The following is a 24,659-nucleotide window of genomic DNA, read 5'->3' on the forward strand; positions in this document are numbered from 1 at the left end:
TATGATGTGCTTTTCAGATGCTGTGATGAGAGCAAACATCATAAATTCTTATTGACAGATAAGACTTTCCCATTCTGAAATGTTCCAATTCCAGTCAGAATGGAACACTTAAAATGAGTTCTGAAATTTTTAGTACAGAACTTGCAACAGCACTAGTGTCTGGCAGTTCATCATGGACTTCCTAATTAAAAGCCCCTCTGATTTCAAACCTCTGCAAGTTAAGTGTATAACAGGGATATTTAGATTATAGATTTGTGAGGAGCATTGAAGTGATTTGCTACAGCTTCAAACTCCTTAAGAGTTTGCACTTTTCAGTTAATTTTATCAGCACTTCAATAGAAACAAATATGTTTATAAAATTGCATTTCTGGTCACGTCTTCCATATGTTCTCATTACGTGCATTTTCCCCACACTAAAAATTCAGAAATCAACTAAGGAGAATTTGCCATACGTTGACTGATTTTCCAAGAAATTGTAGTGGATTTAACAGCAGAAGTGACATCTTTTGGTTATGTCACTCTAAATTGAACCTCTACCATTTTCTTCCCTGTGAAACACAAACCACTGTTAGCAACTCACAACATTCCATTTCATTTGATGAAAGACAGTTGCTATTCCTGGTTAAGATGGACAAGAATGTTCTCATTCTAGAGCAGGCCAGCTCAGATGCAATCTGTCACAAGAAGCATGATACCAGAATATAGGAGAGGCCACTGGGGAACAATGCCTTCATGCTGGCAATGTAGGAATACCAGTTATCATGCATACTTTTAAAGTCATATCCAGTTACAAAGAAGCCTAACAAAACTCTGCTCCAGACTGAATCTGTGTGAAATAAAAAATATTCTCCCCACACTGTACCCAGAATTGCTACAAAAATTCAAAACTACATAAAACAATTTCATAGCAGCAGATTTTCTGTACTGAATATGAATGCTGCAACACCACCCCTCTGTTGCTGTATTTGCTAGCGATGAAGTAATCTGCTTTCATCTCCATGTCTGGTCTTTGGTAGGTCTGTCATTTTGCTCCTATGTAAAAACACCCAGCAAGGTCAAAATTGAGGATTCTCTCGCAATAACCTCTTTTCCACCCAAGCAGTCCACTACTTCATGTAGTCTTCTGGACTTTAAACAGATGCTTCTAATTCAGAAAGAAAACAGTACAACAGAAGTTGGATATGTCAAAATGTTTGATTTCATATTCAGTAAGAGTCAGACTTAACAACTGCACACATTTACAAGCACTGACCCTAACTGTTTCATTATTGCCATGGTATTTGGCTAAGCACCATTAGTAAACACCATAGGTTAGCAGAAAACAGTAAATTCTGAGATTTCCATTTCATATAATAAAATGGCCATGAATTTAAGTATAAATTAACACAGGTCCAATATAATTACCAACATACTTACTTTTTCTAGTGTTTCAATGCGCTGCTTCAAGAGTCTATTTTCAGTTCGTAGCCTCTGGAAGGTAAATGGTTCAGAACTATATTTCTCAAGTTATGAACTGAAAGTCTGATAAAAACCAAGCAAGCTAAAACCATTTTTATCACACCACATCTATGAAAATTAATATAAATACAAAAATAATGACCTTTCTAACACCTTTCTATATGATGTACTAACTCAAAAGATGAGTTTAAACAGCTTGATATAGCAGAGGTGAGATCAAGTCTTGTGTTACACAAAAGCATCTGTGTCATATTGGATGAAAGTAGCATGTCTGCAGGTTAACCATAGAGCTTAACCGCGCATCAGACTGGACAGCCTTCTCTTCCTAAACAGAGCCAGACATGCTTGTTACGGGTGAGGAACATTGAAGTGCCCTCCCTGCACTAGAACAGGCTAATGAGACAGCTACAAGGTTTCCTTCCTTTTCTTCTCAAAGATTTATGCTAATTTGTATCATAGTATTTATTTTCATCTGTAAGGTTATTCTGAGAATGATTTACCTCAGATACCCCAGAAGTAAGAATTGTACTGAATGCACATTTTACTGGTGCATTTCCTCTAAATTTTAGCAGTCAGCGTTCACATAGAAAAGATCCGTATGTATCCCTAAGAATAACCATGGATATCAGTTCAGTAATACTTTACCCTGCCAGGCTAAAACACAGACTCAACGTGCTTGTTTTGCCATCTCACTAACACAGCAGATCTTAGCAGAAGACAGTGAATGATTTGTATAAGGTCCCAAAGAAGGGCCTAGAAACAGACAGCTTTGGGTTGCTGGGTTTGGTTGGCTGGGTTTTGGTTTTGTTTGGGTAGGGTTTTTTTGGTTTTGAGATTGGGGGAAACAAGGAAGGATTTGAAGTAAGTTAAAAGATTAGAATCTAGAGTTAAAGTTGTCTTTCAAATGGTATTATTCTGTCCTGTTCTGCAGAGGGCCATCATTTGAGTCCTGCAAATCTATTTCAGATGCCATTACCAGATCCTAAAGCTGCCAACTGCCTCTGTGCCTGTTACAACAGTAACTGCCTGAAAAAGCTTGGAACACCTTTGTGCTTTCAGGTACATGCCACTGAATTGTGAACCCATGCCTCAGAAAGTGATACTGAAAGGCAAAATGACTAGCAGTGGTCAGGAAGAAGTAACCTGTACCTCTCTCTCTCCACTAAGCTTTATATACTGCACTTGACTATCATTTCTCCCACTGCCTTTTCTCATGGAACTGGCTAAAAACATGACACAAGGAAGGAAATCCAGACCAAACACCATGCTGTGAATAAAAAAAAAGTGATAAAAAAGGGGTGAAAGTGGCAAATACGTGTTTATAACACAAAGGCAAAAAGATGCAGTGATTAAGTACATACAGGAAGTAGGTCAGTTCATAGAAGGGAAATAAACTTCACCCACAGGGTGTTTTTTTTCCCCACATGATGTATCAATTGCAGAAGCTCCAAAAGAAAAGATGACTGCAGACAGAAAACACAGCCTTGGGTCCAATGTGTAAGGAAAAAAAAAAATAAAAAATCAAGATCTCAAAATAAAACTCTCTCTTATGTTTTAAAAACCTCCTGTGTGGTACACCTACACCTAAACCAGCATATTTGGAACCACTGATAAATGAGGCCATCTGTAACCAAGATTTAGTCAGCAGAAAATAATGAAAAAATGAATACAGCAGATCTTCATCAAAGATACCTCTTTAAATGTCTGCCAGAAGTCTCAGTAATTTCACTCTGAGTGTCCTTTCTGAACAGACACCCCAGACACAAGTGTTGAAAGAATCTGGAGACCTCAATTACATGTGCTGCCACACATACCGATCAGATATATAAGTCCACATCTAGGAATTTAACTGATCCATAACTAAATTTGTTGAGGCTCTCTTACTTTAATTTCAACTTGCTCTTCCATTTCTTTTGTCTTTATTGTAGTGTATTCCTTTTCTAACCTAAAAATTAGAAACAGTAAATTATGATTAGAAATAGTGTGGATAACTTACTTGTTGGTATGATACCAAACAAACAAGAGTAGAACAGAGATACAGATTACTGATATTTCCTCTAAGTGGCCATTTGAAATGCACTCTGTAAATATTCAGTCTGGACATTAGACTTAAAGACTGTAGGTATGAACAGACCCTGAATGGGCACTCTGAAGTGCAGGTGCTTCTCATACATTTATAGCGGCAATGACTTGGAGCTACTCTGTAAAAAACACTCAGTGTAACAATACAATAATCAATTCAATAGATTCTGCCAAAGAAAACAGCTTGGAAAGTACTGAAGACAAGAAGATGCCAAGATATTTGAGATAAGTATCTTAAACATGTAAAATAATTTTGGCCCCTCTCCAGCAAACTACAAAATTGTCCAAGCTGAAAAAGGTAGCAACAAGAAAAAATAAACTGAGGTCAACAATGCCTCTACAGAGGGCAACCAAGGAAGTTTAGTCTGGAATGGTAGGATCTTCAACTCTATACACTTCTATGGACTTTCAGAGAAAGTGTTTTCCCTGAAAGCTTTGTTACTAGATCTGTTTTAGAGAAGACTGCTCACTCTACAGCACCGATCATAGGTCGCTGACAGAAGGACTGGCAAATTCAACTCAAAAGACCCCAGCACAATCTGCAGTGCAAGAACAGTAACTGTACAATAAATTACAACCAACTGGAGAATTGCCAAACTTAATCCTGGAAAAGCACAGTACGTGCAGCTTGTCTTATCAAAACATAGTTTACCAAAGGCCGGAAAGAGAAGACATGCAACTAACCTTAAAAAATTAGTATTACCCTCAGGATTTCAAACCCCAAATGAAAGTTGTTTTACAATTATCAATAGTATTACAAAGTTTCATCTATTTATATTTTAAACAGCACGACCATACACATGCTCTTCAGCGCTGTGAATACTTTTTCAGTTCCTAAGAACACAAGTCTTAAGAATTTAGGCTAGATCTTAAAGTTTAACCTCCTTTCCCTACTTCATCTTCAAAAAAAAAAAAAAACAACTCAAACCATCCTCACCCCAAAAAAACCACACTCACACACCCCCATGCCCCCGAGTTTTTTCTATTCATATCATATTCACAGAAGTGCTGTAACTTCCCATAACTTGCAGGTTTCTTAAAAAGCTTTTTAGGTTACTTTATAAATGTGATATAACTATTATATATAAGAAAAAAAGCAAATACTGCTTTAGAAGAATTTTCTTGCAGACAGAACTTCGGTTTTAACTTATTATATTATCACACACCAAAAAATTTAAAGATGGCAAATTCAAAATGAAATAGTGAATAACTATTACATTACTGGTCAAGTTTAAACTGTTGCTTAAAGATAAACAACAGTTCTTAGCAACAGTATAATCCATTTCTCAAAACGTTATACCTACTTTTTCATCTTTTTTGCATTGTATTTGACTTGGTAAGATGCTTGGATTAATTTGTCTGGACCGCTGTCAAACTGATGTGGAATGACCTTTTGAAAGTGCTAAAAGGAATCAGAGCACAAGATAACATAAAATTAATAGCTGGGAGGAAATACACACTCACATTACACATTTCAGACATCTCTAGCAATTGTTATAACTTTAATTTACCTGTAACATTCCTTCCATGTCAAGTTGCAGTAACTCTGCTTGATTCATCTGAAGTACTGCTAAACCTACTCGAAATACTATCTCTAAACCCTGAAAACAGAAGAAATATCCAGTAGTTATTCATGGCATCGTCAACAGTACAGAACAATTCTACTGTTCACTAATGTCACCAATCTCATCCAGTTTCTCAAACAAAAGGGTACAATGTAGTTAAACAGATAAAAGGGAATGTCTTGCCCATACACACTGTCTTGTACATTCTAAAGTGTAAGCGGAGTCACCTTTGACTTAGTATTTTCTAAACGATGATTGCAGAGAAAAAGCATAAATGGACCATAAACTTCGGTTTGTTCCCAGTTACAACCACACAAAGCTCCGTTGCTAAACACAACTTAGGTGACTGAATAATTCCATGAGTTTCTTCTGCTACTGTACATCATCTGGACAGTAACAGATAACAACGCTCCCTCACCTTGGCCTGTATAATCTCAAGGAACTTCAATTTGGCTTGAAAGCTGCATCACTTTCCATCCCAAAGTTTCTATAATGCTGAGAAACTGAGGTCCCCATTGGATGCAATGCTACTGCATCCAGAACTGACAGATATAGTAACTCTTCAACAGGCTTAGAGAAGAATTACATACAGTATCTACATTCAAAGACTTAGCTGCTCCTCCTTGACAGACTACATACACAGACATCTTCCCCTACAAAATAATCTGATAAGCATAAAAACTAAAAGCAGGACTATGTGAGATTTGCACACAATAGCGGGATTTACACCACTACCTAAAAAAAGTAGCTGTTTTGACAGCTACCCTTGAAATAGAGCATATGAGGATTGAGTAGTTACCTCAGACATAAAGATATCAAATACTCTTGTTGCAATTGGTAGTGGAAAAGTTGTAAGGAATATAGTTAAAAACCATGACGATGCATACATAGAAGTGTGGAAACTCTGAGACTGAAAGTGCACATAAAGCTCTGGAAGATGCTCCTAGAAGAAAAAGAATATATGTTAAGCTTTTGCTGGGAGTTTTGTTGTGTCCATGGTTTTGAGAGATTTTGAATAATTGATATTTAGTATAGACAGCATCTTAGTAACAGAGGACTAGGAAAGACAGGACTCATCATTACCAAGAACTACACAGCTGAAGTCCCAACATTGAATACCCTGTAGCACTTCTACCCTGCAAAGCAGAGATTACAAAAACACCTCCTGATCATAACAGGAAGCCACAGGCTTGTAAATCTGTAAATTACATCTAGAGTGGGCTACAGAGAAGAGCTGGAAAAATCTAGGATACGGCCAGAGACATGTGTTTTAACATCCCACCCCGAGCATCATGTTCGGAAACAAACCACAAACCTGGCCAGGAAGGAAGTGTTCTAAGTGCCAAGTCTGAACACAATTTTAATTCTATGTATGAGACTATCTCCCAGTTTGTATCTATAAAAATAGCTATAAATTGGCTCTGATGACACTTTCAGAATCTTCAATCCAAACGGAGTAAGACATTCATATGCTTAACTGTAGCAATACAAATACTCATGCTTGTGTTTAAAGCCAGTCACTGTCTCCCAATATTAAAAATGTAGACCACACAGCCATATGCCTTTTCTCCTGAAATTCTGACACTAGCTACTGTCAGAACAGCCTGTTAGCCAGCAGATGTGCCCACTGTTAACTGTAATTTCCAAGTTCCTTATTAAGAGTTACTGAAGAGAAAGTTTGATAGATTTTGTATGTACCTGTATCATGCATTCAAACTGGTACATACAAAGGCCCAGTTCAGCCATGCTTGGTTTAAAGAGTTCTCGTAGTCTGTAATCTTGCATTAATTTAACAAACACACAGAATGCCTCTTCTTCTGGCATCTATAGTAAAAATGAAAAAAGCACAGTAACAACTCTAGACAAATGTAAGGATATAGCAGAGTAAGCCTGGGAGGGTTTAAGGTGTTTTGTATATGGTTATTTTTGGGTTTGGGTGGTTTGATTTTTTTGGTTTGGGTTTGTTGTTTGGTTTTGGGAGAGGGGAGGTGGTGGTGGCTCGTTTGTTTAGGGTTTTTTTACTGTTGTTTGGGGAGGGAAGGAATGGGGTTTGGGTTTGATTGCATGTTTTTTTTAAGGGATTTATAACCAATTACTGTAATGAAGTTTTGTATATACTGAGTTCTACTAAGTGATTTTTAAAGTGAAGTGGAGATATGCACATTTCTTATAATACACCTTACTTTGTCAAAAACAAAATGGAGTAATACAAAGGCAGCTTTAAGGTGATCAAATCAACTGTGAAGTTCCATTAGAACTCTGAGGAGATTCAGTGTAATAGAACTGAGAAGTTTGTTAACAGTTGAAACAGCATTCACCAAAATAGCTCTGAAGTCTGCAATCCTATCTTAGTCCTGAGAAATAAATGTATTCTCAAAGACAGTATCTTGGCAAATAGAACCACAGAGAATAAATCTCATGGGATTTGCAGAGTGAACAGCAGTCCCTGACACTTCCATTGTAACAGAATGATGAAGGAAAGCTGTTCTAGAAATTCCCAGTAAGCCACCATGTTTAATAATGCATTCTAGCAGGGATTTTAAAGGTTCACGTATTTTTAATATCGTGTTTACCTGCATAAGCAGTAATCCAACTATAAAGGCGCTTCCTTGACAGTATCCAACCTCGCGATCCACCAAAGAATAAGCCTGGGAAAGAAAGTTTAAAGACTCGCAACAATTTAAACCTCATTATGAATAAAATGTAATAGTAGTTCATGCTATTACTTTGCTAATAACTTACTTTTCCTCTCTTAAATCCAGTGAGGAGAGACATTCTATGCACAATATTTTAGTTAGATATTCTAATCGCTACTTGCCTGTACAAAGGCGTATGAACTCTGCTCTCTGATAGCTACAATGCTAAAACTAAGGTATACCTAAAAAAAAAAAATAATACATGCTTTTCTCAACTACAGGAATTTGCCAGAAGATAACAGACATGGCTGGCATACAAACTGCACAAGGTTACTACTTGAAGCAGGAGACAGACCAAAGAAACAACAGGTTTTATCAGAAAAATTATGTGCTGCAGTTTTATTTACAGGTAGAGGAAATGCAGTGATCTCCACGCATGTTTCATCTTCATTTAAGAGTTATGGAAGTTACTCTGATTTAGAAACCCGCTAACTTTTCTGTTGAAATGATGTTAAAGTCTCTCAAAATTTAAGCTTGAGTACAATGAAGACAAAACAATGCAAACAATTTCACGGTGGCATTCTCATTTTGTGCTTAGGCACTGTAACAACTGCACATTAGCTTGCACCTGCCATTTGCTGCTACCACTTGCAGTTCAGAAACACTTGAAAACTGAATGATAGTTCTGATTTACAATGCTCTTGTCTTGGCCAACACTGTTTACTTAACAGTATACACTTTATTCCATTATACTATCAGCAGTTAGAATGTGACTTGGTTTTAATGGAAGCTTAATAAGTTTAAGTCTCTTATAACGTAAAGCCATTAACTATAGAAGTAACATACTCAAAAGATAGCTTTCAATAGCTGGAATTGTAATTAGTGGAATGCAATTTGTTAAAAGCATTCCCAGTGTCAAGCAGAGCAAGTTTTAAAAAAAAAAAAATCTTAAGCACATGAAACTGATGCAAGTTCATGATACACAAAGCAAATTCTTCCCCAACCTTTTGTGCACATTTTTGCTAATGTATTTTGAAGGCCTGAAATACTGACTTACCTTCATGACATTGAACAAGACCTCCTGCCCAAGGCTGTCTTTTTCCTTAAAAAAATCATGTTCAGGGTATGTCCTAGCAATGTCCCTTCTTATTAGTTTCTCGCAAGGAGATGTCATTTTCAAGAGCTCTGAATACTGATCCTTAATTGGCATGCTTTGAGCACTGCATAAGAGTTGCCAAACAATTGCTCTGAAATGATGAGGTATCCCTTTTCGAACAAGCTCCTAAAGCACAAAAAAAGTATACAAATCTATTTATATTTCCTGAAAATATAAGCATGAGCTTTAAGAACAAAACACTTCAACAAAGTTCCTCACATCTTCAGAAAATGTTTACATCATGTCACAAACCAATCACGCATTTTATAGTATGCGGTATAGTATGTATATATGCATAGTTTAGCACGATACGTTGTTAGCTAACAAAAGTAAGGAGACCCTGCATCATTTCAAGTGGCTAAATTTAGCTAATGAAAGTAAGCCCCTAGTAGGCTACGTAAAAAACTGAATATTCACGTAAATTTAAATAAGAACTCCCATTAGCCATAATTTACTGCAGTTAATTTTATATTTCACAAAAGATGACAGAAGATAATACTCTTAATTATATTTATAGTGATTGAGAAATAAGAAATCTGTGACTAAAAATTATTTCCAAGATAGGTAAATGATAAGAGCTGGAACTACCTGTAGCACAGCCAACTGCAACAAAAGAACTGCATAGTACTACTGTCAGAATTCATTTGGCAAACTTGACAAGTTGTATCTAATTTCTCTGGTGTGCCAGTATTTGCAAGTTCTCCTTTAAGAAAGTATTTAAATGCAGTTTGAGACACTAGACCAAGAAAACATTAAGTTCACATGTACTGAAGTAACCCAATTTCCTTCATCTTCCCTGGAAAAGAAAAATCAGCTAGGTATTACACAATTCAGACCTTCCCAGTTTAAGAGAACTAAGAACCTGATACTTGTCTTTTCAGAAAGCATAAGCACAAAGTAGCCTTGTTGCATGATCTGAAAACAACAAAAAAGCATGATTCAGAAAGTTCACAGACCATCTTCAGGGTATGTTCTGCATCAAGGATCAGTCTGACCTTGAATACGGCCTCTTCCAGACAAGCTGGTTCCTTTAATAATTTTTTGTATCTTAAGAACTTATCTATTCTCTCTCCTAAAGGAGACTTTCTTTCACTAGTATTTAGTCTGAACAAAATCTCCTATCTGCAAAGCTTCCTCTTCGGCCTGTTTGTTCCAAGTATTTCTCCTACTTTGCCAAACATCAAGAATAATTAATGCAACAGTGGTAACTTTTAAAGATACTCTTGCTTTCAAGTTTATTTTTGTTAAGCTTGAACTCTACTGTAGGAGTTCTGCACCACTGACCTCAATTTTCTAATATCCCACAATCTCCAGCCGTCTTCAGACCATCCCAGTAAATGCCACTCCAACTATCTGTCTCGCCAATGACAACTATGAAGTCCTGTGTTATTTCCTGAAGGATTTCTAAATCCAAGACAACCACCCTCACATGTTAGTTTTCCACATCTGTCTCTAGTTTTGTCAGCAATGCACTATCAATGCACCAACAATGTGGATCATCTAATAACTCAAGGGCTACCAGTAATGAAGCATTGGCAAGTGGTTTCTTGTTTTAAGTTACTGTGCAGCTACTTGACAGAGTAACAGTGTCAATCCCTTCAACATTCCTAAAGGAACAGCAGGAAAACACACCTGCTAAGCACCAATAAAGCAATGCTATTCTATATGCTATTATGCACACTGAAAAGCAGGACTTAAGTCATCCTTCAGAATCCCTCCATAAATAGGAAGCGAGTTCTGAAGTGGATCAAGAGGCATCAGGATGGAGCATGTCCCCTGTGCAAGAAGTTATATACACCTATGTCTAAAGCTTAAAAAACTTAACGGATACATAATACCTTAAGACCTGCTTTCACAGCCAAGACAAAAAGATACCTATGCTGCTAAAGTCATACCTACTGGCACAGTCAGGAAATAGATATGCATGTTCTGGTATTCCACTGTAAATGCAGAATGACACTGTTTAGGCTGACTTCTGACAAACAAAACAAAAACAAAGAAGATATTTAGAATTATTTAACCAGCAAAGGAAAAGCCACTAGCAATATACTTAAATATTCACTAGAAGTTAGTCAAATACTCCCCAAATATACTTGGCCAGCTGTAAAACCAAGTATAATCGTGAAACTTTAAGAAGTTCTAATGCAGGCAGCTCAAATGAATTCTTTCCAACCAGATATTACCATCTCACTTCTTTCTCTTGCCAGGCTCACATGGCCTCCTTCTCCTGGCATTTTGGGAACACCTTTCCAGAAACTTCTCCCTGGGCAAGCTAGAAGTCTTGAATTAATTTTTTCCTTGTTTCCTCTCTCAAGTCATGTTCTCTCTTCACAACTGCTTCACATAAAAGATACTTTACTTCAGACCATTGTTCTGCCTTCCCACAACCTATTCATACGCACACATTTCAATCTGCTCAAAGGACCTTGAAATTTGTATTCTGCACATAGAACTACAGACTAGAGCCAATAAAGAACCAAAGCAGAACAGACTTGCCTACAAACAACAATCCCACGCTGCTGTACTTTGCAGCCTCTGTAACATGGGTATGTTCAAATGCCCTAGCTGCTTTTTAGTTTGAATTTAAAGTGTAACTGAACTCCATGGCTGTACATGCTCACAACTAACCCAGACTGGACACACACTGGTCAAAGTTTGTTCGTTCCACTCAGAATTTAGAAACTATGTGTTCTTATGCTTGAGGTCATCCCTGGGGTTAACGCACTTGGCATGCACAAAAAGCTTGAACTCAGAGCCTCATACAGTAGGATTGTCAGCTCTTCTAATGAGAATGCTTGAAAAAGACAGCTGCTCAGTGGGAAAACAATCACAGCATCCAGATGCCCTCAAGCGGGTTTTCAGTAATTCCATTTTGGAAGCTTGAAGCAAATCTTCCCTATATTCATAGGAACCTCTCATTAGAGGTAGACTGAAAGCTTTAGTATTCAAGACAGAGTAAACAGTAGTTTTTAATAAAGACATTACCTGGGCAAAGCCATTACCAAAGTTCGGTAACAGTTACACAGGAAGCACTAAGGCTTAGGGATGGAACAAATTCAACTGGAAGCTCCTATTACAGATTTATTTTAAAAGTACGACCAACAGGAAGATAAAACAGTAACATCTGCATCACTTTACAATATAACCTAAAAAAGGCAAAAAAAAGCTGTCCAACTACTACCTTAACTTGCTTTTCTTTCTTTTTCCGTACATCTTCCCATTCATTCACAATCCTCCCCCAGAGGATCCATGAGTCTTCTTCAAGATGGCTGAGATTGCTAGAAGCTGATGAACTAGATACAAGAGAAGATCCACTATTTCTTCTTGACCCATTTACTGATCGCAAAGATTTGCTATCTGTTTCCAGGAGTCTGCAAAGAAAGCACAAAAACCCCCCACCCAAATAAATTCAAGTTCTTCTAATCACAGGACCACACTATTAATTGTTTAGAAGTCAAGTCTCCCAGACTCATTACAAAGAATGCTCCCAAAGTTTCCATGGAACAGTTTTTCTGACCTTCATTTATACTAAATTTGAAATGAACTGGTCAGTGTTACCGCTTCTTCTCGAGATCTCAAGTAATTCTGCAGACAGAAAAGCAGCTCATGTTGCAGCACTTAAGAATGTCGTATCTTGCATCAACAAGACTAAAAGAAGTGAGATTTTAATACAAGTGTTATGTAGTCTCAGGTAACTAGATCTTAATACATGAAGATATAAAACTAGAGAAAGCACAGAAGCATTGCAAGTCCAGCTCTCTCTTACACATTCATCAATCAGCTATTAAAAGCCCAAAAGACAAGTACAAGTTTTGTTTTGAGGCGCACATACCAGCAAGAGGGCTGATTTTGCCAGCAACTAAACCCCTACAGCTATCGTGCATCAGACTGACAAAGAGAACATAATAGTTAAATATCCTCAATGATAGTTTCAAATTATATAATGGTTTGGGTTGGAAGGGACCTTAAAGATCATCTGGATCCAAATCCCCTGCCATGGGCCAGGACAAAAAAATCCAGTATTTATTGGGAAAAAGTGAACAGAAATCTTTCTAAGAAAAACTAAAATGTCAAAGCTCTGCAAGAAAGAGAGTAAAGAAGAGAAAAAAAAATAGCTTCCTGAAAGTCTACCTGATTACGCTTTTAATTGACAATGTAAACACAGACAGAAAAACTAAAACCTGAAATGATTTTAAAACACCTGACATTTGCTGACACTGTTCAGAACTCAACATGGTGTCTTACAAACAAAATCACAGAGCTGAAGAATGAGGATCAGGCAACAAAAGCGGGTAGCACAGAATAATATAGTACAGTATAATAAAGCGCAGAGCTCAGACATAAGAACTTCTAGGTTTCTCAGGCAGCAAGGTGTACATTAAGACATGCCAGGAGCTGGACAAGCTGCTGAAGGGACTTTTCTGTTAGCTGCTTGCCAAGGCCAGGGATTCTGGGCAAAAAGGTATGGTTTTTGTCCTCAACTAATAGTGAGCCCCATAAGCAGGGGGAAAGTTTTTAGATCGCATGTTTGGTAAGAGCAAGTGCTCAGACTGACTTGAGAAAGTGTTTGGCTATATTGAGCATTTAATTTGTGTTTAACTTCCAAGAATTCCTATGTCTGTAAATCAGAGTGATCTGGTTGAATATTTCTCAATGCACATGCAAAAAATCTAACCTCCCCCCCCCAGCATTTCAGCAAGGTCAGGTTAGGCTTTAGCTGCTTGAGTAATTATAACCCAAGTTAGATTTTACCCGAGACTGTACACAAATCTCAGCAGACATACCAATTTTTGAGCACTCTGCTATGATTTAAACCAGCTTTCCCTGTTTCAAGCTTTTACCTACAGGGGTTCATGGAAGTTATAGAAAAAATGCCATTTAATTCATGAAGACAGAAGTACAGTCTCTGCCCTATAAAAAGTAATATTTTGTTTGGAAAACAGTTAAATAGTAATGCCTTTGAGAAAAAAAAAAACACAACTATTTTTTTCAAGACTAATTTTCACTTAGTGATTTCTGGAATGCAGAAAATCTTGTTTTCAGAAAAAAAAAAAATCATTTTTAGTGTTTAGAAACCTGGCCTGTACTGATCCGTATTGAAAGACAGTGCCTAAAGATAAATTGAAAGTAGTCACAGAGGAAAAGCCAGCACAGAATAATCATTACACTTACAAAAACAAGGTTTATTTTTCACAGCTTTCTACTGTGAAACAGTAGAAAGTAACTTAATGTAACAGAAGTTACACTAAGTTTCTGTAATTTGACCTTACCTGGATAAACTCATTATCCTTAGATTTGAAAATAGGAAGTTCTTTCTACAGTAAGAAGCAAGTTCTGTGGCTTTTAGTCACTGTTTTCTTTCACTTAAAACTTTATAAATGATTTACTAATGCCAAACAGCTCTGCCAGGACTCTGGACTGAGCTATGGCATTACTGAGAAGACTTTCAGCACAACTGAGTTACAGAATGCCTTGTAAGACATAGCTTGATACAATTTGAGTTCTTTCCATTCCTAGCTGTTTAACTAATTCATGCTCTCCTTATTTACATAGAAGCCAGCAGTGAGAAAGAAACCTTTAAAAATATCTATCGCCAGCAATTCTTCCAACAGGCAGAAAGAATAGTTCCCTCTGTTCAGAGGACAATTTCTTGGCAACAAAGTGCCACTGTGCTAAAATGCAGACTCAAACTGTTCTGAAAATACAGTGCATACAGCATGAGAGCATCAGATTTCAGTATTAAAGTGTAAAATCTCGTGAGAGAAGGTGCACTTGATAGGATAGCCTCTAATTAGAATTTGCACAAGACTAATGTGGGCTTGAACAACAGGTCTGGTTAAAATGAAATAAAACCAGACAAGATTTGCTAGCTTACTTACCAAATGAAGAAAGCTGACTTGAAAAAGAAAGCCTAGCAACCCCAAGATCACATTCTTCTTTAAACAAGCAAGCTAGTCTAACTGCAGGGCTTAATGAGATGGCTCTGGAAGTAAAGACATTACACTCCAACACAGATAAGCAGTCCAAAGAACAGGTATTACTACTTTTCAAATAAAAGTTAGTCACTTAGTCGTGAACAGAATGGAATGCCTCAGCTCAAATGCAAATTAGCTTTCTTAAAAGCACTCTAACTTTTCTTCTTCTGATAAATTTTCATTTGCACACTGAAAATTGCATACAGTTCATCTTCAAAGGAAAGACGATCTCAAACCACAAGAAGAGGATGAGGTGTTTCTAGAAGCTGCCTTCCATTCTCAGTCAAGAACTAGACTGATACAACAAACTCCTTGTAAGTTGAATTGCTATTAGACTGCAGAACATGAACATAAGAGAAGACACGCCAGGTGACAGAATGGCATTGGCTCCTCCTCCTCCCAGTTACTCTTATCCTCTACTGAAAGTTACTGCTCTCATAACTGAATCAGCAGAGTTAAAAATGAAAAACCACCACAGAGTTCCACAACTGCCTCAGTGCAAAGTCCAGCACACCAGGAGAAACAGAACACAAGCTGGTTTGAGCTGAACTACCAAACTCTGCACTTCACTACAGCACGAGGGACAAATACTGCCAGGTTTAAAACCTATCTAGAGCTCAGCTTCTTCTGTGCAGCCAACCTCTTATGAATCACTGAAACACACTTGTCAAACAGAACAGAATTTTGCAAGAGGCCAGATGACTTTAAAGTCTTGCCTCAAAAGTGGAAGCAAGTGTGGGTTCTGGGAATGCAACATTAAGAAATCATACAGTCCAATTTTATTTCTTAGTGAGACAGACAACTTGCAATCACTGTGCACATCAAGATCAACTGATCCAACTGAAAGTTGCATCTTGAGCTGTAGAAGGTGCAGATAAATATTGCCTTATGGAAAGGCTGCCAAGAAAATGGTTCCTTATTATGCTAAATAAAATAAACCAGGATCAACAGACAGAACTGATCAAGAATTTGCTTGTCATGAAATTAAGGCATCATGCATCTATCACCTTTAGTGTAACAGCAGGAAGATGGCTGGACACTGCTCTGTGTCTAAACATAGCAGGTCATACAGTGGAAAGCAAGAACTGGGTAAAAACGGAAAAAGAGAAAATGGAATTCAGAAATCTAAGATTTCAAAAAGCTCACAGAAATAATATTTTTGGTCTCAGAAGGCAGGGAGGTTATATTAAAATCTCATCCCTGAAACGCTCCATTTTAAATTGGATACTAAAAATCATATGTTTCCAGTGCAATTTCTTCAGATTAGAGGCAGCTATAAACACCCCTGTAAAACCAGGAGAGAAAAACACCTTTCAGAGTACCACAAAGACAGAACTACTGCACAAGAACACAAGTTCTTAAACCTCACAGCCTTGACATTGCAATGTTGTGCCATGAAGCTTTACCAACTAGCCCCCTTTTAACAGTCTCTCTGCTGAAACTGCAATAAGCCAGTTTTAGTCCCATTATGGTTCTTGGAAGATCAAAAAGGTTTTCATTTACCTGTTCTGTTCCTCAAGTTTAGCCAGTAATTCTAAGTCATCTGGACTCAGCTGTGTTGGTGAGGATGGTGATAGCACGGGTGTAGACAGAGTGGTAGAGGAGGATGTAGTGTGTAATGAGGCAGATGGACTTGCCACCTGACTGGCCATTTGACTGACGGTGTGCGAGACAGTGTTCTTCACCCATGAGAGAGTAGAGCTCAGTTTTCCTGCAACCTTGTCTGTCGCCACCTGCCATGACAAAAAGAAGAGAATGCAACAGTTGTCTTTAATACCTTTATTTTCAGTAAACCTGCTGCCCTGAAAAAGGGAAAAGAAAATATACAGTATGCATGAAGGGACATTGAGACTATGTATTTCTCCAGAACTGTCAGGCTGTTAGAAGCAACACAAGCATCAACAGCAATACAATATCATAGACGTAACATGCAAGTGAGCTGCTAACCCACCAAAGAAAGTATACTCACAGAGCTCATTTCTGCAGTACAGAAACACTGCAGGATCCAGGATCAGCTCAGACTTCCCATTAGAAAAATAAACAGAAACAAAAGCTTGTTTTAAAACATCTTGATAAACTAATAATGACACAGAAACCATTGAAAAACAGGTACAGAAATAGTCAACTACTTCCTTGATGGGCACCGGAGCACTTCACAAACACTTCAGGCCACCCACTGTTCACCTTCAGTTAATCCCTACAGTGGTAGGACAGATAAGCAGGGGCACCACATTTCTAATCTACACCAAAGCACAAGATCCTCTAGCCAGCGCGCAGGAAAGTCGCCCAAGAATCTACATCCATGAATCTACAACAGTTACTGAACGTCTTACATTAAGGTCTCTCACTGCCAGCTCCCTTTTCTTCCTCACTTTACCTCCAGGTTACCCTTACACCAAGCATCTTTGTCCCCTGCTCCCACTGCTAGCACATGGCCAAGCCTGCCATTTGAGAAGATTCAGGAGGAAGAGTGAGAGGTGTTACTAGAGCATAAGGGAGCTCCAAGCAGGCAGTCAGGGAAACCTCAGGTCCAGGAATGAGGAGGTGAATGGGGACTGATCATAATCTGCTGCCACTTCTTGACCAGTGTTACAGGACAGTGCAGCCCTAACAGATTGACTGATCACTAGAGAAGAAAGAGCAGCAGCCCTGGAGGTATTTTCTAATCAACCCCTCACGAGAGCTTCCTACCTCAACTGAAAACATAAGAGAATCCTGCTATGATCTACAGTGATTCAGAGCTCAATTCTTCCATGGCCCAACTTAGAGAAACTCCAGATGCACCTTAAAGGAAAAGCCAGCTGCCTAGCAAAATGTTAAACTTTTCATAACCAACTCTGAAGAGCCGAAGTTGTGCTGCTGGCAACTATTTATTCTGACCTTTGCTGACTTTCTCAAAACACTGAATTGCTCAACAGTTGTCACAAACAGCTCTGCAGTACAGCAATTGCTAAGATACTAAAGACACCGAGCTACAGGAAAAAATCCTTTCCCAAGACCCCTTAGTAGAATCTAATTAAAGCAGAATTTCAACTGAATAAAAGTAACTCCATCTCAACACACTGCGCATATACCTGAAGCACAGCATATGGACTGACTGGTTGCTAAAGAAGCAGCTGCTTGACACAATGCTACCATTAACGTTTTTGTGAATCAAATCCTGCAGTATTTTATTTTCATGTCATATTGAAAGGAAGACACTTTGAACACCTTAAGCGTTCAGAGTTTTCTTCCTAACAAAAGGGACACTACAGACCAACGGAGATCATCGATCTCCCCACTTCTTCTCCACCAGCAATATAACACTTAAGAGCTCTCCTAGAGGACTGTGAAGAGGTTTCCAGTTTCCACATGCTTAACATTCATCCTGGAAGCAGTAATAACATTTTGCCAGAAATCTTCAGCTGCAGGGATACACACCACAGGTAAGGTCCCAAGTGGTCCTTTCATCACTGTTAGACAGGAAGCTTGGGTATATCAATGTTTAACAAAAAGAGATCTCAAGCCAACACAACCTTTTAAAGATACTCTGAAAAATCCCTTCCAATACTATCATTTGTCACCATCTTTTATACAAGAACAGAGTAAAAACTGCTACAGGTTTCAAAACCTTAAGCTTAATACACGTATTAATATTTCACTCAGTCAATATCCTTTACCATCTATTACTATGAAAGGATAAATTATTGCTGTTTCCCTTTGAATTACGATAAAGGTAACTCATACATCTCACTTAAGACTGATTATTTCCTTAAAGGCTTTAAACTGCTGAAAATATGGTAAGTGATGCAACTATTCCGAAAATTAATGCTGGCAGAAACAGGCCCAATCTTAACAACACAGCAGAAATGACTGCCATATGAGCAGGTTTTAGGACTCACCATTCTAAGAATTTTACACGGAAATATTAGAAAAGCAGTGATTTTGACTAATACCCTGTGTGACAGAAACAGAAAACATGCAACAGGTTTTATCTCTTTACAAAGTAAAGTAACTAGGAAGACTTAATGTGAAAAAGTAAAGCCAAGGTGAGTCTGGCTTATTTGTTATGAAGCTCATACTCCACATTAGGGTACTTGAAGCAGGGGATGGGGTGAGGGGCAGAAATCCAGAATCTTGCCAACATTCATTCATCACTATGCATTAAAACACACTAATGTGAACATTTGTAGAAACCAATTATGTTAAGAACACTATGAAAAAGCATGGTCAAAACAACCCCCATGCAAGACATCGGTTAAATCAGAACAATGCGCCTAACAGCACTACTGTTTCTAAAAGCAGCTCCAAGTTTCATTACAATGTATTCAGAGAACTAGTAAAGTTTTCTGAAAAAGAGTCAGAACTATCAAGTTGTTGAAATTAGTCCTTCTGCCTTTAATTATGCCAATGAGAATCATGGCAGCATGAATGCCGGCAGATCCTGTCACTGGGTATCACCAGCTCCAGGAAACAGGAAAATCTGTATGAGCCTTTAGTTTCATGCCTCCTCTCTTCAGGGATGTGATTTTGCTTAACACAGCATTCTGCAAAGACTCCAGAAAGCCACTACCATTAAACCTTTAATCTCTTCTTTGTATTTTTTGACAGAGTGTCCTCAAGGCTTTCCTAAACAAATACTTCTTTTAAAAACTGGTTATTTTTTAACCAGTGATACTTCTTCAAGCCTGCAGCAGTGTCTCCCTTTTGGCAACCCCCATACAGCAACAATGCTCTGCACTTAGTTACGAAGTGTCCTTCCCTTTGCTGCTCTACATTAAGGGGGAAATCATAGTCCTGTGCTCAGCTGATAGTAGCAGTAACAAGGACAGCCAGATGACAGATATTCCACAGTGGCTGTCCCAACACCTTAGCTAGGTCACTGCCATAAATCCAACTACACGAGATAAGACTTCCGCTTTTGCCATCATCCTCTCACAAAGCATATGAACCTCTGCTACTTCCACTCTGCTCTGCCTTCTCTCACCCTGAAGCACTTGCACTTGTGCACTTGCTCTATGTGGAGCCTTCCTGTGCTGCACCATGGCAGTAGCTCAAGCCCAGACTGCTCCCCAAGCCCCAACACCTACCAAATCTAAGCAAGCTCTCCATCCCTGCAGCTAACCATCTCAGGCTGGAAACCCTCAGTTAATGGTGTCTTTTGCTAAGCTCACCTGAGACAGCTTTTCGATAGTGCAAAGAGAATTGGTCTCCTGATTATCACAGCATTTTTCAGATGCTGAAATTCAAGTTACATTTGAAGAGTATAAAAGATAACCTACATTGCCTGGGAAGCATGCCAAATCATCGAGAGCACCATCAGGACAATCAAGCCATTATTTATTTTTACTAATGTGTGATCAAACCCAGAGCTGACTCATTTTTAAGTATTGCTTTTTCCACAGAGGGGTCTTACTCCGAAACCTGCTGATCAATCAGACTTTCAACACAAATGCTGCTCCCAGCTCACTACCACGGACACCACCAAAGATGTCCAGGTCTGGAGAGAAGCAGGCAGGGATACATTGCCTCCACCCTGTGCAGTAGGACACAGGGAGCTGAGGAAGCACCATGCAGCTCCAAACCAGGTATGCTCATTGTGGCACCAAGCCACACCAACTGCACTGCTCCTGGATTGCCAGCAGAGTTCAGTCTCATCTGCCTGCCTAATATCATGTAGATACCTCCTAAATAAGTGTGTGAATGTTGCGTTTGAAAATACTGATCTGTAAGATGATGAGGGGGGTAAACCTTAACTGCTAAAGACTTTCTATTCTGGGGCAGCTTCCAGCCAGCAAGCCAGCAGAACTACCAGCAATTCTTACCCATCTGGTCAGTCATCAGGCAAGGCACAGACCTGCCTGCTGCATATTTTAATCTACTGAAAAGAAAATTAATGATCATATTGACATTACACATACATACAATGTGCAGTTTATATATGCCAATATTCATTTAAAATATATAAAATTCAGTATCTCAACATGCATTTAATATCTTTAATTAGCTACTGATCACAGCACTTTATCACACAATACTGTGTTTCTTCAGTTACTCAGAGGAGTACTGCAGTGGAACAGCACTGGAAATATTTTAAGTAAGGCAAACTGAAGGTAGACTGCAGCATCCCGTATTATAGACAATGATATAAATCCTTTTCTCTGAGAATCCCAAGATAGCACTTCACAGTAAACCCAAAAATGTTACCATCACATATGTTTGCACTTGCCAAACAGAAACTACTTGGTTTTCCATAAAAGTCTATTTAGATTTGTTTAAAAAAAAGGTATTTCACTATAAACATTGAATTAGCTTAATACTCATTCTTCATTTTTCTAAGGAAAATCTGTATTCAAGTTACAGGTATCCTGATTACCCAAAATACTGTCTCATTTCATGATGAAGTAAAATAACTACAAGCCTTACACAAACACTACTGCATGTATGTTCTCTAATCTTTCTTCTCTTCCTGAAAAGAGAAAGAAATGGGAACTTCCAGAATATAGGAAGCAACCATCATACTATTCTACATATAAAAAGAAGCCTCACATCATTGGGGCTGAAACTCTGTATGTGGTTTTCAAGCCAGTTATAGAGCATTCCTTAGACATGGTTTCCTGCTTGCTTCAAAAACAGTTAATGGCATTCTAATACCTGAAGAATAAATGAAACTGACTCAGTAAGTGACATACGCAGGAGAGGCAGCTGGTGAATCAGCCCGTTACCATACTTCCTGAAAAGCTCGAAATCCTGATTTAGGGCTCAAATATGGTTCCACTATAAGCTTCTTTTATACCTTTAATGCTACAAATTCACACCCCTGATTTTTGCTGAAGTCTGGGGGAAAAAGTCTTGATTTACCCTCATATTCCTGATTTTTCTTGTAATATCACCTGACAATGGTCCGGAATACCATGGCTAGCACTCACCAGCTTCTATTTCACTGGACATTCACAAGCTCTCTGGACTGGACATTCACAAAGCACAAAGCAGTCTAACATTGTATATTCTGTAAATCTTAAACTACCACAAAGCTTTCTGTAGTATTATTTAATAAATACACATCCTTTAAGTCATCTTCAGACTCTAACATGTTACGGTTTTGATGGTCCCAAAACATGTCAAAGAAGAAACTTAAAGGTTTAAGTTCACATATGCAACATAATAATCTAATACAAAAGGCATTTTAAGGAGATACTTCACTGAAGTGTTGTACTGATCCACTAAAGGTTGAAACCATTGGTCAAAGTCATGAGAATAACATTCCAATCACTGACCAAGTTGCACTGAATCATATTTATTTCCAAGAAAACCTCCACGTTTTGAGTTGCCTCTGAAGCCCAGTGTGGTCTGCAATCTGTCAAGCACTGTCCCAGTATGCTAACTGGGAAGACAAACCACAGCGCTTCTGCAGACACTACCTCCTGTCCATCTAAAGATGGTTTCTTTTATCAAACAAGTTTCAAATCTGACACAGGAATGTAACAACCTTCAGGAAACCAGAAAGATCTCCTTTCAGTGAAAGAAGAATTGGATACAGTGCTTTTGTACAAAAGACGGCTGAGAGCTCCTCAGAGCCGCAAGAGAAAATGCTGACAGACTACAGCAAAAACCTTAACAGCCTTTGTTCCTTTGTTATCTTAGACCTCGGTTTGGAAAACATATTTGTATTTGAGGTTCAGCATACCAAGTTACATACATATATACTTGAAGGACCACCCCCTTAGCTAACAAAACACAGGGAGGAAGCAGATTAACCAGCTAAAATAAAGAAAAACTGCAAAATCGGTTTGGTTTTCAAGTAGATTGGAAGAATTCGCTTTCTCTTTTCAATAAAATGCTATCCAATCATTTAACTGTAATTCAAGTAAGAATCATCAGGCACTTATAAAAACATAACACATGCTGAAGGACACATATGTTGATCATTAAAGCTCTTTTCTACAGATTTTTCTTGTTCCCCGAAGCCTAGCTTCCTTAATGTTGCTTTTAGCCAACTTCCTCCTGGAAAAGAGCCAGGACTATCATCTAAACTACATTAGAGCAAAAGCAAACAAAAGTATACAAATGCAGTTAAATTTACTAAAGGCCTAAAGTCCATATTTTGGAGGTGAGAAGCAACTTATATTTTTAAATATTCACTAAGCTCTAATTAAAACCAATGTTTTTAACACAACTCTTAATTAAAGAAAAAGTATACAACATTTGCAAGGAGTGAAATCAGTAAGTTGAAAAGGATCCAATATAAGCCAACATGAAAATACCATTCCATGCAACCTCTGGTTTTATGTACCAGCAGCCCAAGTATTTTGCAGGTGTCATTCCCCTTGTTTATAGGGATTAGATAAATTTATGCCACAATCTACAGGCTAGAGCCAAAATGCTCACCTCCCATTTACCAAGGTGTGCATATGTCCATCTCCAAAGGGATGTATTAAACGAGACTTGATGGAGAAGCCAAATAACACAAACATGGTCTTACGGAGTATGGTGACACTTGATTTATTACTTACTAGAATTTTAAACAAATCAGGCAACAGTGGTTAGTGAGACCCTACCTTCAGTACCTTACTCTCCTTTAAATGATCAGCTAAAGGGTCAACTTTCTATTGGTTACACTCAAATTCAAAAGAGTAAACTAGTTTCTAAATGACTGACTGATAACCAGCTTTACTTGGGGGCTATAAATTACAACCTGCAGCCACTGACAGCAAGAAATAAAAGGTCCAAGTTTCAGAAGCGAGAAGTGTAACCAACTTAGTAATTTCCACATAGGAAAGTTATCTGAGCTATTTAATAAATATAGTGGATTTAAACCCAAGTGCAGACATCAACAGTCAATTCTGTTGACAAAATCCATGCCAACACCTGTGGTCTTGCAGTAATAATTAATTTCGCCCACCAATTGTTTTGGTACACCCATGACTTGTCTTCACAAGCACTTACAGTGTAACTTGAGGCAAGCATATTTTTTCTGCTAAAAGCGCCTTCCTCTATGCTACTGGAAGTTGTAAGAGTGCTCCCGCAGCCTTTCCTGAGCCCAGCACTTAGAGGAAACTAATTTTCCTTAGTTATTGCATAAAGAAAAGGGAGATGGGTCTTCAGAGAGATGACATACCTACTCATCATCAAATGAAATCAGTTATTTTCCTATTAGTTGACCACTGACTTTTACATTTTCATTTGGAAATAAGAATATTTACTTCTTTCAAAAAGGCTTACTAGTGGGAAATGCAAGGAAGATCAATGACATACTGATTATTTTTAGTGCCAGTCTCACACTAAGAAGACTATGAAAAAATCCCAAACCTGTTCTATCGTGGTCTTATTATGGAATTTTAACTTACCTTTGCCATTCTGTCTTTAAAAAGACTGATCAAATTCTTTTTCCAAAGGGATGAGAAATATGTCCTAAAGCTTCAGCCAAATCCATGAAGCTCCACCACTAATGCACTCAAAGGGAGAGGAAAAAAAATATTTTGCTTAATGAATATTGGGGTATATCCCTGCTATTTCAGACAGCATGGAAGCTGAAATGCCTTTTTACTATGCCTGAAAGTAATTCACTGTTAATGTACATAATCAAGACGAATACCTGAAAAACGAGAGTTTTAAAACTAACTTCCTCTGTACAATGTCACCCTAGAGAGCAATGTGAACAGTTCGTGTCCAGAATGTTAGGGTTTGGCTACCTACTGGTATTTAACACCCATTTTAAGTGACACTCAATAGTTTTACCCTTCAGTAAACTCTTCTAACATCCTGTTAGTTTGCAGTACACAGTCAACTGGTGGCAACAACAATCCCC

General features: G+C 38.1%; 1 protein-coding gene and 1 long non-coding RNA gene across 12 annotated transcripts in view; one reads left to right on the forward strand and one right to left on the reverse strand.

Moving 5' to 3' along the window:
• Positions 1-24,659, reverse strand: part of EVI5 (ecotropic viral integration site 5) — a 78,657-nt gene that overhangs the window by 50,608 nt on the left and 3,390 nt on the right. For 7 of the 11 annotated variants that reach the window (XM_057429192.1, XM_057429186.1, XM_057429182.1 and 4 more), the window contains exons 2-12: positions 16,842-16,893; positions 16,376-16,605; positions 12,079-12,268; positions 8,799-9,023; positions 7,679-7,753; positions 6,804-6,929; positions 5,905-6,048; positions 5,052-5,141; positions 4,845-4,942; positions 3,343-3,403; positions 1,417-1,470 (exon numbers count right to left, since the gene is read on the reverse strand). In XM_057429192.1, the coding sequence (XP_057285175.1) occupies positions 1,417-1,470; positions 3,343-3,403; positions 4,845-4,942; positions 5,052-5,141; positions 5,905-6,048; positions 6,804-6,929; positions 7,679-7,753; positions 8,799-9,023; positions 12,079-12,268; positions 16,376-16,605; positions 16,842-16,850 (1,302 nt within the window). In that variant the 5' untranslated portion in view covers positions 16,851-16,893. Of the gene's footprint in view, positions 1-1,416; positions 1,471-3,342; positions 3,404-4,844; positions 4,943-5,051; positions 5,142-5,904; positions 6,049-6,803; positions 6,930-7,678; positions 7,754-8,798; positions 9,024-12,078; positions 12,269-14,167; positions 14,283-16,375; positions 16,606-16,841; positions 16,894-24,659 lie in introns of those variants that run through there. The other 4 variants (XM_057429185.1, XM_057429184.1, XM_057429183.1 and 1 more) reach the window with 2 other exon arrangements.
• On the forward strand, positions 18,174-21,440 carry LOC130609851 (uncharacterized). Its single transcript, XR_008974890.1, has 3 exons — positions 18,174-18,297; positions 20,257-20,439; positions 21,329-21,440. It is a non-coding gene; the product is annotated as an uncharacterized LOC130609851 (long non-coding RNA).

The sequence above is a fragment of the Pezoporus wallicus genome, unplaced genomic scaffold (genome assembly GCF_028554395.1).
Source record: "Pezoporus wallicus isolate ANWC-B61680 ecotype Strahan unplaced genomic scaffold, APGP_CSIRO_Pwel_v1 contig_593, whole genome shotgun sequence".
NCBI classification, from domain to species: domain Eukaryota; kingdom Metazoa; phylum Chordata; class Aves; order Psittaciformes; family Psittacidae; genus Pezoporus; species Pezoporus wallicus.